General features: G+C 45.2%; 1 protein-coding gene across 2 annotated transcripts in view; it reads left to right on the forward strand.

Moving 5' to 3' along the window:
- The first annotated feature begins 471 nt into the window (after window positions 1–471).
- Window positions 472–16,080, forward strand: part of OPTN (optineurin) — a 43,353-nt gene continuing 27,744 nt past the window's right edge. For both annotated transcript variants that reach the window (XM_075926020.1, XM_075926021.1), the window contains exons 1-4: window positions 472–633; window positions 4,059–4,235; window positions 7,065–7,252; window positions 11,325–11,495. In XM_075926020.1, coding sequence (XP_075782135.1) covers window positions 4,070–4,235; window positions 7,065–7,252; window positions 11,325–11,495 — 525 coding nt within the window. In that variant the 5' untranslated portion in view covers window positions 472–633; window positions 4,059–4,069. The remainder of the gene's footprint in view (window positions 634–4,058; window positions 4,236–7,064; window positions 7,253–11,324; window positions 11,496–16,080) is intronic.

Raw genomic sequence — 16,080 nt, forward strand, 5'->3', positions numbered from 1 at the left:
GACCGTAGGCCCACAGACGGGGGGGAGCAAAGGGGCAGTGATGGTAAAGCGCTGCCATGGCAGCGCTTTATAGAGGGCTGCCTACAGGCAGGTACCAGCGGCTGGTTCTTCCCAGTCCACGGGACCCGCCCGCTTTCACCTGCGCTCTGCGCCGCTCTGCAGCCGGGCTGGGCCAGCGGTGGGTGTCTCCAGGCGCTGAGACAAACCCTCTGCAGCCAGGGGCTTAGAGAGCCCGCCTGAGTGGGGGAGGGGGGGGGGATGCAGGGGAGCCCCCCCCCCTTTCCAATCACTGTTTAATTGTGTATCCAAGCGGGGAGCCCGACCCACTTCAAGAGATGGGGGGGGGGGTCTCCCGCGGGGAAGCAGGAGAATCCGAGATTGAGACCAGCCCTGGGCTGTGAGGGGCTGGCTGGGGGCGGGGCCGCTTTCCCGCCACTGTCCCCCGGGGCTCCAGGCGGGGCCTGGGAAAGTCCCCCCGAGGCGGCGGGCAGGCGTCACAGGAGTCAGCTGAGCGGGGCAGGGCGAGGCCTGGCGAACGAGCCCGCCCCCGCAGCCCGCCGGGTCAGTGGGAGTCCGGGCGGGCCTGGCGAGCTGCAGCCGCTGAGGGAGGCAGGACGCGGGGCCTGGGCTCAGGTGAGCTTCGCCCCCCCGACGCGCCGCGCTGGGGCCGGGCGCCGCCGCCTCCTCCTCCCGGGGCGAGGGAAAGCGAAACGCCAGCCCGCGGCGCCACGGAGGGGCAGGGGCCGAGCTGCCGCTTCCCACAGCCCGCCCCCTGCCCTGGGGCCGGTGCGGGCAGCCGGCCGGGCCCCCCTGCTCCCGCTGCGGGAGGGAGGACTCACAGCCTGGGCCAGTCGCACCCTCCTCGCCCACAGGCTCGGTGCCTTGTTGTGATCATGGGATCTGACCCCGACAGGCTAGAGACACAACGCCGAGCCACTGCCTCCTCTCGGTGCCCTGCGAGTCATCCGTCCCTGCTTCCAGAGAGCCCTCCTGTTAAAAACCGATCTCAGTGCAGACTCACAGCCCTGCAGGCTTAGAGACGGAAAGGACCTGGAGAATCAGTATTTCGGGGCTGGGGGGGTGCTCTGTACCCCTGTAAAGAGGACTTGCTGCAGGCTAGAGCTGGGAGGCAAGATATAAGTGAGGCTGAAAGGCTAAATCAGGCTTTCCCCGCTGTCATAAAGCTGTGACACACAGGAGTGCTAAGAGACTCCTTTCTTAGCCTTGACCCATGTAAAAGTAACTGGAGCTGTCCAATAAAAATTAAAGGTCCCGTGACAGTGTCTGGAGATGACTTGCCTCCACCTCCCTGTCTTTAAAGAATAAGTTATCTTTATCAAACTGAAGGGGCATGAACAATTGCTTTGCTTATTATGCACTTCTTTGTGATTAATCAAGCCCTCCCCTTTACGTACTTGCAAGATTTTGGTTTCATGGCTACCTTTCCCCTGGATACAAAGGAACCGGTGAGATTCCCACTGGAACCTGTCCGTAGAGCTGTTCATGTTATCTGTTGAACCCAGTACTCCCTCCACCCTACTCCCTCCCCACCCCCTTTTTTTGTGTGTGTGCGCTTTTGATACTAATGTCACTTCACTGCAGTGACACAAGTGTGGTGAGGTGGAGGTTCTGGCCATGTTGACTCAAACCTGAACTGTGACTTTACAGAGTAGAACCACATTTTTTACGCTGAGCCACTTCCGGTTGTTTCTGTTGTGGGTGTTTCCTTGTGAACAACTTCTTATAAATATGGTGTTATTTGATTGATTGATTGATTGATTGATTTCATGTTAAATATGTTTAATGCCAAAACTTTGTATGAGGCTTTACAGAGTTGAAAGCCAGGTCTCTGCACTGAAAAACTTAAAATCTGCTTTGGGATGCTTCTAATGGAATAGAAATAAATGCACTATAAATTATACCATATCAAACTCTTAACATCCAAATGCACAAAAACTTATAAGAGGTCCTGATTTTTAAGGGACAGAAAGGGACTGGTAGCTTAGATAATATAAGGCCAGTTGTTGGTCTATAAATACCTTTTTGGTGTAGGGAGGGAAAGAAAACTTTAATGTGCTTTTTAAACATTTAATGTAAGGTGTGAAAGGACAAAATATGGAGTTCAGGTGAGTGGGGACAGGGATGCATTCCATGCTATAGGGCCCACTATAGCAAGTTGGAGAAGTCAAGGAAATGCCCCTGGCTCTTGAAGGGAAGTTAATGAGGTTTGTGATGATCCCTTAGTTCCTGAGGTAGTTCATTCCAAAATCTTGGTCTGGCCTACGAGAAGTCTCCATTTCCTGCACAAATGAGCTCTATCCTTATTGTAGAAAGTTACATTGCACCTGAGGAGAGAAGTTCTCAACCATGATCTTCATCCCAGAGTGTGAGCCATTCTTTTAGATTCTAGTCTGGGCCCAGCCATGAAGAATCTTCTGCAGAAGGACCAACACCATGAACAAGGGATGTCAACATGTAGTTGACTACATGATTAACTGATAAGCCTAAGCTTATCGGTTAATCTTATTGACTACACACACTCCCCCTATCCACTTGCTGCCTCTGTATCAGGGGGAGGGAGAGGCAGGAGCCCATGGGGAGCCAGCTTTTAAGCCAGCTCCAGATCCGTGGAGATGTCTGCACCCCTCATCCCTGTGTTGTTGCCTCTAATAGAAAGGCAGCAGCGCAGAGGGTATGGGGAGCAGGCAGGAGCCAGTACATGTGGGAAGCCCACTTTCAAGCCAGCTCCCTGTACATATCAGCTCACACGGCACTGCCTCCCCCCCGCTTCCTGTTGCCTCTCTGTCAGAGACAGCAGTGCAGGAGGGGGGCAGGTGGGAACTGATATGCGTGGGGAGTTGGGTTTTAAGATGGCTTTCTGCACATGCAGCTCTGCAGAGCTGCCTCTACCCCCAATGCTGCCTCCCACAAAAGCAGTAGAGAGGGGCAGACAGGAGCTGGTGCTGGAGGGAGCTGGCTTAAAAGCTGGCTTGCCCCCCAACTACCAGCTGCGTGAAACTACTTGTCCCCCCCCCATGCTCTTACCTCTATCAGAGGCAGCAGGGCCGGGGGGAGGGGAGGATAGGGCAGAGAAGGCCGCCGTGGAGCAGCCTCTGTCTGTCGCAGGCCCAGGGTTGCTTTAGGAGGCTGCTCTGTGGAAAGCTGGTGCAGCTCCTGTTAGGGGGCAGCTTGGACACTCCTCGCACAGGGAGCTACTGCCATCCTGTGCTGCTGCCTCAGAAGCAGAACCGTAGAGTAGCAGGGGCTCCCTCGGCACTATCGAATAGTTGTGTAACCACTAAAATTTGATGTGGTTACACAATTATTCAATTAATCATAATCCAATATTCCTACCATTAACTTGATTCAGTATTATATGGGGATTTGGTGTACAGAGCCGAGGGTTTGATGTATTCACGAGCAGATTGTGTATTCCTGAGATGTGTTGCGCAGTTCTGTATGAAGGCTCAGCATTGTAGATGAACCCCTTGAACACAACATGAATGAAACAGCCGAGTAAGTGCTTTCAAGTCAAAGCCATATGTAACTTGTAGGGGTTTGCCTCAAGGTGATGATACAAGCCCACATTTTCTGAAGAAAGTTAAAAAACAACAAATAATCTAGCAGCACCTTAGAGACTAACAAAACATGTAGTTGGCATTATGAACTTTCATGGGCACAACCAAATTTGTGATACCATCAACATGCTTTGTTAGTTTTTAAAGTGCCACTAGACTATTTGTTGTGTGTTGAATTTTTTCCAGTTACAGACTAACTCAGCTACCCCCCCAGAAAATTTTCTGAAGAGTTAATGAGTCTGGGCTGAGTTTCGTGTGAATAAACGTAATGGCTAAAGACTCACACAGCTCTTTGGGGGATTTATGGGATATAATCTATTATGGCAAGGCCAACAGCAACACTCCTTTGTCATGACAAGGTGGAATGATCCAGTGATATATCCATGGTATGCCTAAATAGATGGCCTAGCTAATGGATTTCTGGGGTATACAAACCATTCAGCAGGAAATTAATTTTTTCTCTTGTTAATCTTGTTATAGTCACTGCAGTGATGTCCAACAAACCGTTAAGCCGTCTTGCTGAAAATGGGGAATGCCACAAGAGTGAAACGGGAAATGGACCCCACAATCTGTCTTCTCCTACACTTGGCACATTTACCCCAGAAGAGATGGTGCAGCAGATGAAAGAGCTGATTACAGAAAACAATGAATTAAAAGGTGAATAAGAACCTGCCTTGAAATGTAGATGCTAGAATCTCCATAGTCTTGTACCTTGTATTGTCATTTATACCTATGCTATGTGAGTTTAAAAATAGAATCAATACAAAATCCCTACTCACTCACAGCAGTTCACCATATTTTACACCCAAACAGCTTGCACTGTGAATAAGTGTAAACGACTGCGCAAGGTGTAAGGCACTGCAGAATCTGCCTCATGCTGTATGGTAATATTTAAGGTAACCTTATAAAATTGAGTCTGTATGGAAGATTAAGGGCCAAAAAACCAGACTGTAGTATAACCTGGTTTCTTGAGAATTATAGAAATAGTACCACTTTGCAAAATTTTCCAATAACGGGCACAAAATCTGTTTTGATGTGATGATTAATACAAAAGAAATTTCCATTGACTACTCAACTAGTTGGTAGGCACTTCCGCATTCCTCCTTTGAAATGTACAAGAGCTCCACCGGGGGGCGGCTCTTGTACATTTCAAAGGAGGAACACGGAGCATACAGCCTGGGGCCAGCGGGAAGTCCCGCTGACTCTGGGCTGCCCATGGTTGTTCCTTTGAAATGTACAAGAGTCCCCAGTGGGGGCTCTTGTGCATTTCAAAGCCATGGAGCAAATGCTTATTGGATAGTCGACTAGTCTTTAACATCCCTAGTCAGTGTGACCCATGGCCAGAGAGTTCCATGATACGGTAGGCTTTTATTGTTTATTTTTCAAAAGAACATTCTGTGTTTAAAATTTAGATTATGAATAATTCTTACAGCACTAATTATGCTTTACTAATTTTATGGGTTACATCAAGGGATACATTAAGGCCAGACTTGACAAAGCCCTGGCTGGGATAATTTAGTTGGGGTTCTGGATAGCAGGTTGGATTAAATGACCTCCTGAGTTCTCTTCCAACGCTCATCTCCTATATTTTCAATGCCTTAAATCAATATTATACATAGGGATTAGGCTGACATAAAATAAGATCTCTTGGACAGATCTTAGAGCAAATGGAAAGCTAGAGCAACATATATAATTCATCAGAGGTTAACAAATGTAAGACAGGTATCTGTATAGATACACCACTTGTCTAGTATCTTGTAAGAAGCTATTTCTGTGGAAGCAAATCTCTTAAGATTTATGTGCTACTCATTAATTGTTGAAACTAGGGATATTAACTATGTGGTCTTTGTATAAATTTGTAAGCGCTGGAAATTGTAGTGGTTACACATTTATGTGGGGAGGGTGGCGGCTCCCCACGAGAACTGATTCCCACTGGAGCCAGCATGCATGGAGAGATGCTTTAAAAGCCAGCTCCTTGCATGTGGTAACTCCTGCCTGCCCCACCCCATCGCGCTGCTGCCTCTGTGGGAGGCAGCAGTGGAGGGCGACAGGCAGCTCGACGGAGTCTGCACGCATGGAGAGATGGCTTAAAAGCTGTCTCCCTCCCTTGCTGCCTTTTGATACAGAGGGAGCAAGGGTGGGAGTGTGTGTACCTGATAGGATTAACTGATAAGCCCATGCTTATCGATTAATTGTGTAATTGGTTACACTTGACATCCCTTATTGAAACATATATTGATCTATCCCAATTTGAGTACTGCCTTCTTAGCTGAGAAAGTAAGGGCTCTTATTTTTACAGCTGTTAGAGATTTCCAGAATCATTATGTCCTCTAGGAAGTAAAGCCAAGGATATCTTTTGGTGGTCCAGGAAACAATGGATAGAATAACTTTATTATCTTTTCAATACCACGCTGAGCCGTCCAGTACCATATGCAATACAGTTTCAGGACTACATTTTTAGGTCACATAAACTGGCATAGTTCCTTTGTCTTTAGTGGATTTATAGCAGAAAGAAGAAATAGTCCTCTGTGTATATTACAGCTCTGTCATGCATTATTATTGGAAGCTAAAGAAAAGTACATTGTGTTTGAAATCTAGTAATCTTGAAAGAAGAGAGTCTTTAAAGTGGGCTCTGACATTAAATTTTTAATTAATCTGTTAGAGCCCTTTATAATTGTATATGTTCACAAATTCCTGCTGTTTATAAAAGTCTTCTCTCTAAGAGAAAACTCACTGTTTACAGGCAAGAATGGGACTTTTTATTTTGTGTGTTTAACAGCACTTTGTGTCTAATCAAGCAAGGAAATATAGCAAACCACTTTCAGCTGTAGTAAGTATAACTTGTAACGCTTTCAGATGGAGATGTGACTTTCAAATTGACAGTGTGTCCTTTAAATTAGAATGTATGATCCCTGACTGAGTCTGAGATGTTGTGTAATGTCCCCAAAGATCTTGTGGCTAGATCACTTTTTATTTAAATAAGGACCAGTATTGGCCTCTACATGTTAAACTCAGTGGAAATTACATGCATATCTGAGTGTGTAATTGGATCTTAAATTAGCTTGGGTACTGAATATTCAGACTGTATTTCAGTGTGATGCTCAAGAGTATAGTCTGATTCTCTCCTGCCTTGTACCTTGTATAGTCATGTACTGTATACCCGCACAAGATGCAAGGCAGTGGAGAAGCATGTCATGTCTCCCTTGTATGTGGTAATCCAGTGTTAACTCAAGAGATTCAGAGACAATGGACAGATAATTTAGTGTTATGGAATAATATTGTTAGAGGGCCCCAATGAAGGTCAGCACCCCATTGTGCTAGATACTACAAAATTGTAGTAAGAGAGTTCTTATTCCGGGTAGCTGACTATCTAAATAAATACATTGTGCTCTTCTGTACAGAACACTACCATTGGGCAGGCTCACTTTCTTGTTACTGTAGAAAGATATTAGTCTCTGTTCACATGTTGTTCTGAACATTCTCTAGAAGCCATGAAGATACATAACCAAGCTATGAAGGGTCGGTATGAGGAGCTTTCTGTGTGGCGAGAGAAACAGAAGGAAGAGCGGGAGTTTTATGAGGCCAAGTTCAAAGAAGCTAAACATTGCTTGCAAGCCAAGTGCCTTGAAAACGAAGAGCTGCAGAAACAACTTCAAAGCCTAAAAGAGAAACCGGTAGGGTCTGAAATGGTAGAAAAAACGTGGTCAGAGTTTTATTTTTTAATGTGGGGGAGCATTCATATCACATTATTACATTGTACTTGAATGGTTTTTAATTTTTTAGTTTTGTTTTTAGTTTAAAGGGATTGTATCATAATGGAAATCATTGGTCTGATATTTTTTTCAACAGTAACTGACTTCCAGTAGATTTGAGAATTCAGGCTACAGCTAAGAGAAATAAAACTAAAACTGAACTTCGGATATCACATTCACTTTTCAGTCTTTGCTCTGTTTAGTCGTGTGTTTTGGTTTCACTTTTGATTTTGAGGTTATTTTCCTAGTTGTTGTTTCCTTTTCTTGCTCTAGTTTAGTACTCTTGTGTTTGGGTTTCCAGTGCGACAGGGAAAAGTTTAAATGCCCCCCCCCCCCCCAAAAAAACAAAAAAAACCCAGAAACCTTCCCCACTATTTCTGTATAACTTGTCCCAAAACATTTCTATTACTATTGGGTCAAATTAATCCCTATTCTGCAGTACCTATCTTTTCAGGAAATCTAAACTGCCTGTCTGCACCCTTCAAGCAATGGGAAAGTTACTTTATAATGGATTGGTTGGAAATAAATTAAAAGGTGGTGCTAGCACATTGGGGAGGAATATTTTTGCTCCCTTCCTATTGATATTCTGCTGTGTGTGTTCTCCCCTGAATGCTGTCCCAGCCCTGTGCAGAGAGTTGGTACAGTAGAACTTGAGCAAATTGCCCAATGACCACAAGATCCATGAAGGTACAAAGGCACCCACTGAGATGTATTGTTTGACTAAGCACTGTATTAGTATCCTACAGACTCTACTGGACCAGTAATACATATGTGCCAGAAACAATGGATACAGCTCAGTCAGTGGTGGGACTTTCCACTGTCTGCTAGGCTGGCCAAAGACAGTCCCTTCAAGACTCCCATTTCATACATAAGTACAAACAAGTTACATGTTGTTCCTCTGACAAAGCCAATTACCACCCGTCACCTTGTACATTATCCATCATACTGTCATCCTGATCGTATCTTTAGGAGGGAGCAGTGTATTCTTGTTATCTTTGGGAAATGTGTTTGTATGGAATGTTCTGGTACTATCCTTTTGGAATGTGTTTGCATATGTATTGTGTGCCTAGCACGTCTTAGGAGTGTATGTTTCTGCAATATCCGGCTGTTCTTGCCAGATTCTGTGAGCCTGGCCTGCCTCTTGCTCACAACTTAATATTGCTGTATAACCGCAAAGTTCTGACTGTTCCTTTAGCCTGGGCCTCAGGTCCTATATCAGGCCTCTGAAACAAAGGCTTATGTTTCAGGCCCTCTTCCTCCCACACTCCCCACACACTACAACTAGTAAAAAGCAAATAGGAAGTCCCCTGGAGCTGCTCAGGACCCTAAGCAATTGCTTAGTCTGTTTATACCTAATGCCAGCTCTGCTCCCTAAGGCAGCCCTCTAGTAGCCTAGCAACATTGACCTGCATGTATTGTCATGAAGGAGGCCTATACTGAAGAAACCTATATATGATTTGTATCTAAGATGTGCATGTGGACATATATTGGCACACTTATTTAAAACTCATACTTCAGGGTTTAAACCAACTATTAGGGATTAGGATGAGAACTTCATGGGGGCAGGTTATCACACTTCTGCCTACTAAGGGGCTTCTTTGAAGTATCTAATTCTAGCCAATGTTATGGGATACTAGTTGTTTATTAGTTTGTATTAGATGGACAACAAATCTGATCCAATCTGGGAGTTTTTGTGTTTATTCAAATTCAAGGCCATCATTTTATTGGCATTCAAACTTTGATGTCCACGTATTCAGTCTTCCACCTGTTCGCTGTCTGAAATATTCTTTTCTGTATTGAGAGAAAGACAGAGACCAGACATGGACGGGAGAGAGAAATCAGTATAAGGTGGAATAAAGGTCAAATCAGAAAGGACAAACACCCTAATTATTTTTATAAGATATCTTCTAGTCAGAAAACCTGGAATGGGAGTTCGAACTCTGTTCTAACATGGGATCTAAGATTCTGATCCTGCAATTAATTCTGTATGGGCAGAAATTAGGGGCTCTTGGAAAGCCCAGGAATTTGTCTGGACCTTGATAAGCCCTAAGGGAAGAAAACTGTTCATTTTTTTAAATTCACAATACGTTAAACTAGTTTCTCAAAACTGCTTCATAAAGTGATGCTGTCAGACCAAATCTTGTGCCAAATGAATTTTTTTTCAGAGCCTGCCATAAAGAGAAATGTTTTTCTTTTAATACTTCTGATTATTTAATTTTATTTTCATCTGAAAACTCTATTCAAAAAACAAACCAACAGCTGACTGCAGGATTTGCAAAGTGAGTCTTGCAGCTTTTGCCAAGGCATTGAAACATCAAAGTTACTAGAGATTCGTTTGTTTTAATTGTCTGACCTAAAAATCAAGTAGTAAAACTAAATTTTTTCAGGGGTGAGAATCTCTTGTGGGGGTCACCTAGGCAAGGACACCTAGGCATGGACAGTGTCACTGGCCAAGACACATTTCCCTTTTCTGGAATTGTCCTGATTGTAACCTAAATTCTTTGCAGAGAGAATGTGAAACAGTCCATTACTGAAGGCGAACTTTAGTTAACTTCCCAGTCTCACTTTGAATTCTATCTTTTTTTACTTTAGCCTTTTCTTAAGTAAGATACGCTGTAGCCCCTTGCTGCTCATTAGGTGACCCCATGTGCTCACATAGTTTCAACCACTGATGAATCAGAGGTATATCCTCTGACCTTCACCAGCAATAAACACCAGCATTCAGAATGGTTTTGAGAGAAAAACTCCTGCACTTCTGCCTTCCTGACAGTAAGGGCCGTGGGTAAAGCTACTTCCCCTCCTAGTTTGAACACTGAATTGGAGGCAACAGGAGGTGGAGGAGAGAGAGCACCGGAGCTGATGTCAACATGGCAAAACTTCAGGAGTTGGGGAAGGTATAGTGGGAGGGAATGCAGGAGTTTGAGGGGGTTGCCCAGAACTCATGATGGCAGTGCTGGAGGCTGCAGGAGGTGGGGTGAAGCTCTCCTGGAATAAGAGGAAAAAAGCTGGGGCAGAGGGAGACCAACTGAAGGGGAAAGAGTGGGAGTGGAGGAAGATGGCCATAGGGAGGAGTGAAGACTGGGTCTTAATGGTTAGGTACAGGCCAAAAATGGAGGGATTTGAGGACCCCTGAGGAGGGAGGAAAGACGTTGGGCAAGATGTGCAAAGACCGTGGGAATTTGGAGAGAACATCTAAGAAAGAGATAGAATGGAGAGATTTGGAAGAAGGGGTGTGGGAAATCGCAGATGAGACAAGAGAGCCATGAGGAAATACAAGGGAAATAGGGAGAGAGACTATAGGGAAAGGGGCTGGCTGTAGGGAATGTGGGGAGACTCCAGGAGCAGAAGAGGAAGGATCCCAGATGAATTGGAGGAACAGTAGTGAGGAAGAAGGGTATATACAGGACAGGGAATAGTTCTACGTCCAAGGAGAGAGATTGGTGGGAATTGGGAAATAGAGCCCAGAGTGTTGGAGCCAATGATGGGAAATGTGGAACTAAGAGGTCTGGGATTTAGAGTTTATGTTTTTACATGGTCCCCACACTGTATTCCCTAAGTATTTAAAATAGTCCCATCAGCACTATGCAATTTACTGTATCGAAGGAGACAAATGTGTTTTAACTTAAAACACAGTTTGTTCTTACAGTGTAAATAGGAGAGAACTTGGCTTAATAATCTTGAGTCCCCTCTTACTTACAACAGTATAGTCCGTTGATTTGGGTAGAGTTACTTCTGATTTACAGCTGTGTTGATGAGAGGAGAATCAGATGGGTGTTTCTAAACTGGGCTCCAGCCTTGCAGGAGGCAGTTGCACCATTTGGTAATTTAGTTTGATGCAATTTGATCAAAACAAATTTGAATAGTTTATTCGGTGACTTTTTGTGTGTGTACTGAAAGGTGACGAGGGTGTTTGTTTGGGATGCTGTTGTGTTTTCTTTACCTCAGCACTTCTGTTTGGTTGACTAATAAGATGTGTATTTTACATTTTCCCCAGGAGAACTGCACAGTTTCTAAGGAGGAAATGACACAGGAAATTAAGCAACTGAAGACACAGGTGGTGCGCCTTCAAGCTGAGAAGGCAGATCTGCTTGCTATTGTTTCAGAACTACAGCTCAAACTCAGTGTCCCTTCAACAGAGGACTCCTTTGTTGAGATCAGAATGAGTGTAAGTTATTGGGAGCAGCTTCATCTGCCTATTGGAGGCCTCTTGCCCCTTAACAGAACCAGGAAACTCTTGAGTACAAAGCAGGCTGCATATTTATATTTCAAGAAGTATCTGTTGGCCTATTGTAGGAAGAATACCAAAAGCATAATCTGAAAAGCCTTTGTGATTAAGACTGGGTATTTTCAAAGGCATGTTTCTGTATGATCCATGAGGAATATAGCATGCCATTTCCTGTAATAGTAATGGCAAATGCACAGATCAGTCCTTGTGGACTGTGTTGAAATGGCTGAATACCACCTGGAGTGAGGACTAGTAACTCTAGTCCTAATAGCAGCAACACAGGTAGTACAGAAGACATTACCCTACCTAGAGTGAGGCTATGTCTAAACTACATCCCTCTTTCAAAAGAGAGATGTAAATTAGACATATCAAAATTGCAAATGAAGCTGGGATTTGAATTTCCTGCACTTCATTTGCATAATTGCATTTCAGTGTTTTTTCGAAAAACGCTATTTCGAAAGTGAAACCGTGGTCTAGACGCGGTTCTTTCAAAAAGAAAAGCCTTTTTCTCATTAAGGCTTACAGGATCTTTTGAAAAAGGCTTTTCTTTTGGAAAGAACCTTGTCTAGTCCACAGTTTCACTTTCAAAATAGCATTTTTTGAAAACGCCGTGATGCGATTATGCAAATGAAGCACAGGAAAGTCAAATCCTGGCTTTATTTGCAATTTTTATATGTCTAATTTACATCCCTCTTTCAAAAGAGAGAGGGGCTACGTCTACACTGGCCCCTTTTCCGGAAGGGGCATGTAAATTTCACTAGTCGTCGTAGGGAAATCCGCGGGGGATTTAAATATCCCCCGCGGCATTTAAATAAAAATGTCCGCCGCTTTTTTCCGGCTTTTGAAAAAGCCGGAAAAGAGCGTCTAGACTGGCCCCGATCCTCCGGAAAAAGTGCCCTTTTCCGGAGGCTCTTATTCCTACTTCAAAGGAGGAATTCCTTTGAAGAAGGAATAAGAGCCTCCGGAAAAGGGCACTTTTTCCGGAGGATCGGGGCCAGTCTAGACGCTCTTTTCCGGCTTTTTCAAAAGCCGGAAAAAAGCGGCGGACATTTTTATTTAAATGCCGCGGGGGATATTTAAATCCCCCGCGGATTTCCCTACGACGACTAGTGAAATTTACATGCCCCTTCCGGAAAAGGGGCCAGTGTAGACGTAGCCATGTAGTTTAGACATACCCTCAGTGAATAACATTATTTCTTGAGTAGTTGATTTGTGTCAAATTCAGTATGTAGTCCCCTTACTAAAGGAACCTCTGACTTTTACTGGGAGGATCCTTTGTGCTGCAGTGTAGCCCTAGAGACTACAACTCCCATGAGCCCTTGGGGAAAAAGGGGGAAACCTATTTCTTCCAGGCTATGTAGACAGAGAGTGAGGAGTCTCCATTTTGGGGGAGAGGAGCCAGGCTTCTTATCCTGGAGGAACCTTATCCAGTCCAGGAACTGCTGTGTTGCAGCTAGAGTCTGAGAGGCTGCGGGGCTTGGATCTAGCTGGCTGCTTCAGAGGCTGCTGATTGTCCCTAGAGGGGAGAGACTCTGGCTGTGCCTGTGGCTGAGAATGGCCTACATAAACCTGTAGGAGGTAACTATGAGTAACTGGGCTCTTTGGGAAAGTGCTGCCTGGGACAAACCTCAGAAAATAGACTGACTCTGGATCCAAAGAGAGGCAGAGCGACCAGCCCAGTGAACCATAGCTGCTGGCATTTGGTGGGGCCTGCTCCAGTGGCAGTGGTATTTTTTTCAGCTGCCTACTCAGTTTGGACTTACACAGAACCTGCCCAGTGCTGTCTGCGCTCTAGCTGCAGACCTTCAAGCGTGTCCACATAAGCAAGTGTCTGGGACTCTGAATCCAGAGAAGTGCACACTTGGGGGCGGGGGAAGGGGGTGATAAATGGTGGCAGTGCAAATGCCAGATAGATAAGTTCCCTTTATTTCTGTGACAAGAAGTCCTGTAGCACCTTATAGACTAACAGATGTATTGGAGCATAAGCTTTCGTGGGCAAAGATGAATCTGACGAAGTGGGTCTTTGCTTAGTCTGTTTATGCCTAATGCCAGCTCTTCTCCCTAAGGCAGCCCTCTAGTAGCCTAGCAACATTGACCTGCATGTATTGTCATGAAGGAGGCCTATATTGAAGAAACCTATATATGATTTGTATCTAAGATGTGCATGTGGACATATATTGGCACACTTATTTAAAACTCATACTTCAGGGTTTAAACCAACTATTAGGGATTAGGATGAGAACTTCATGGGGGCAGGTTATCACACTTCTGCCTACTAAGGGGCTTCTTTGAAGTATCTAATTCTAGCCAATGTTATGGGATACTAGTTGTTTATTAGTTTGTATTAAATGGACAACAAATCTGATCCAATCTGGAAGTTTTTGTGTTTATTCAAATTCAAGGCCATCATTTTATTGGCATTCAAACTTTGATGTCCACGTATTCAGTCTTCCACCTGTTCGCTGTCTGAAATATTCTTTTCTGTATTGAGAGAAAGACAGAGACCAGATATGGATGGGAGAGAGAAATCAGTATAAGGTGGAATAAAGGTCAAATCAGAAAGGACAAACATCTTATAAAAATAATTAGGGTATCTTCTAGTCAGAAAACCTGGAATGGGAGTTCGAACTCTGTTCTAACATGGGATCGAAGATTCTGATCCTGCAATTAATTCTGTATGGGCAGAAATTAGGGGCTCTTGGAAGGCCCAGGAATTTGTCTGGACCTTGATAAGCCCTAAGGGAAGAAAACAGTTCATTTTTTTAAATTCACAATACGTTAAACTAGTTTCTCAAAACTTCTCCATAAAGTGATGCTGTCAGACCAAATCTTGTGCCAAATGAATTTTTTTTCAGAGCCTGCCATAAAGAGAAATGTTTTTCTTTTAATACTTCTGATTATTTAAAAGGAGGAGTAATGGTAGTTCGGAATAGGAAGCCTAATCCGAACTACCTAGTTTGTGCTGCGTGTAGCCGCGGGCATGGAGTCTGAACTAACGGACATTTAAAAATGGCGGCGCCCGGCAATATGCAAATGAAGCCCGGGAAATTCAAATCCCGGGCTTCATTTGCAACTCCGGTTGCCTACATTAACCGCCCTAATTCGAACTAGGGTGGTAGTGTAGACATACCCTAAAGGACTCCTTGTCGCTTTTGCAGATCCAGACTAACACGGCTACCCCTCTGATACTTTTTTTCTGTGTACTTTTTAATTGATTTTGTTCACTTTTAATCTGTTAAACCCTGTTTCTTTAAGTTGTTAAGTAAAGGTGTGTTAATTCTAATGTAATCAATTAGCTATATCTTGTTTATAATTGTTGTTTTGGAGTTAGTTCCAGGTTATTATTGGAATAATTTTATTCCTGGAGACTCTCAAGGCACATCCTAAGTGTGTACAGAGCCAGCCAGATGGAGGCACCACCATTATATATTCCTTGGGAGCAAGGGACTGCAGCATGGTGGTGGATAGGGAATCTCCCAACTAAACATCATCATCACTGGGGTACTCACGATCTCCTTTTATGTTAAAACATCAGGTGCCCAGGCACACACACGTGTGTGACATGTTCCTGAGTAACCCAGAGAGGGAAAAGGGGGGTTACAAGTATAAATAAGTCTCTACCAAATTCAGTCATAGAATGTTTAAAAAGTAAATTTAATGACTTGAGCAATTCAAATCTGAAATTTCATGATGTAGTTATTGGGGTCCTGACCCTAAAGTGAGTTGGGGGAGGGGCTGCAGTATTGCTGCCCTTACTTCAGTGCTGCTGCCTGCATAGCTGGGCCCTCAGTCAGCAGTCACCACTCTCTGGCCACCTACCTATGAGGGCAGCAGTGCACAAGCAGTGCAGGACTGGCCCAAGCTATTTTGGTGCCCCCGGGCTCAGGCCTGGGCGCGCGGCGCTGCACCCAAACACACGACGCATGCCCGGGCCCACCCGTGAGGTGCGGGCCCACTCCGCCAGAGTGCGCGGGCCCGCTCCCGAGGTGCATGGCGCATGCGTGGCCTGGCCACAGCCGCTGGCGCACAGCCTGGGGCCCGCCCCTGGGGCGCATGGTGCATGCGCTGCCCGGCCTGGCCACCGCTGCTGGCACGCGCGTCGGGCCGTGCAGGGCCCCGCAGCCGTGGGGGGAAGGGTGCTGGAGCTGGGCGCGCGGCGCCTGATGGCAGCTATAAGGGACGTCGTGTGCCCCTTACAGCTGCCATCAGGCGCCCCCCCCTATCGGTTGGTGCCCCGGGGCAGCTGCCCAGCTCGCTCACCCCTCAGTCCGGCCCTGAGTAAATGTGGCATGGTATTATATTGTAATCTTTACTTCTGTGCTGTTACTCCTGGGGTGTTGCCTTCAGAGCTAAAAGCCCAACCAGCAGTTGCTGCTCTGTGACCACCAAGCTTTGAATACAGCGCAGAAGTAAAGATGGCAATACCATGACACTGCCTCCTCCCAATAACCTTGTGTCCCCCTCCCACTCCCCCCACAACTCTCTATTGAACATGATCCCCAATTGAAGAAATACTGGGTTCTCC

This window comes from Pelodiscus sinensis, chromosome 1 (genome assembly GCF_049634645.1).
Source record: "Pelodiscus sinensis isolate JC-2024 chromosome 1, ASM4963464v1, whole genome shotgun sequence".
NCBI classification, from domain to species: domain Eukaryota; kingdom Metazoa; phylum Chordata; order Testudines; family Trionychidae; genus Pelodiscus; species Pelodiscus sinensis.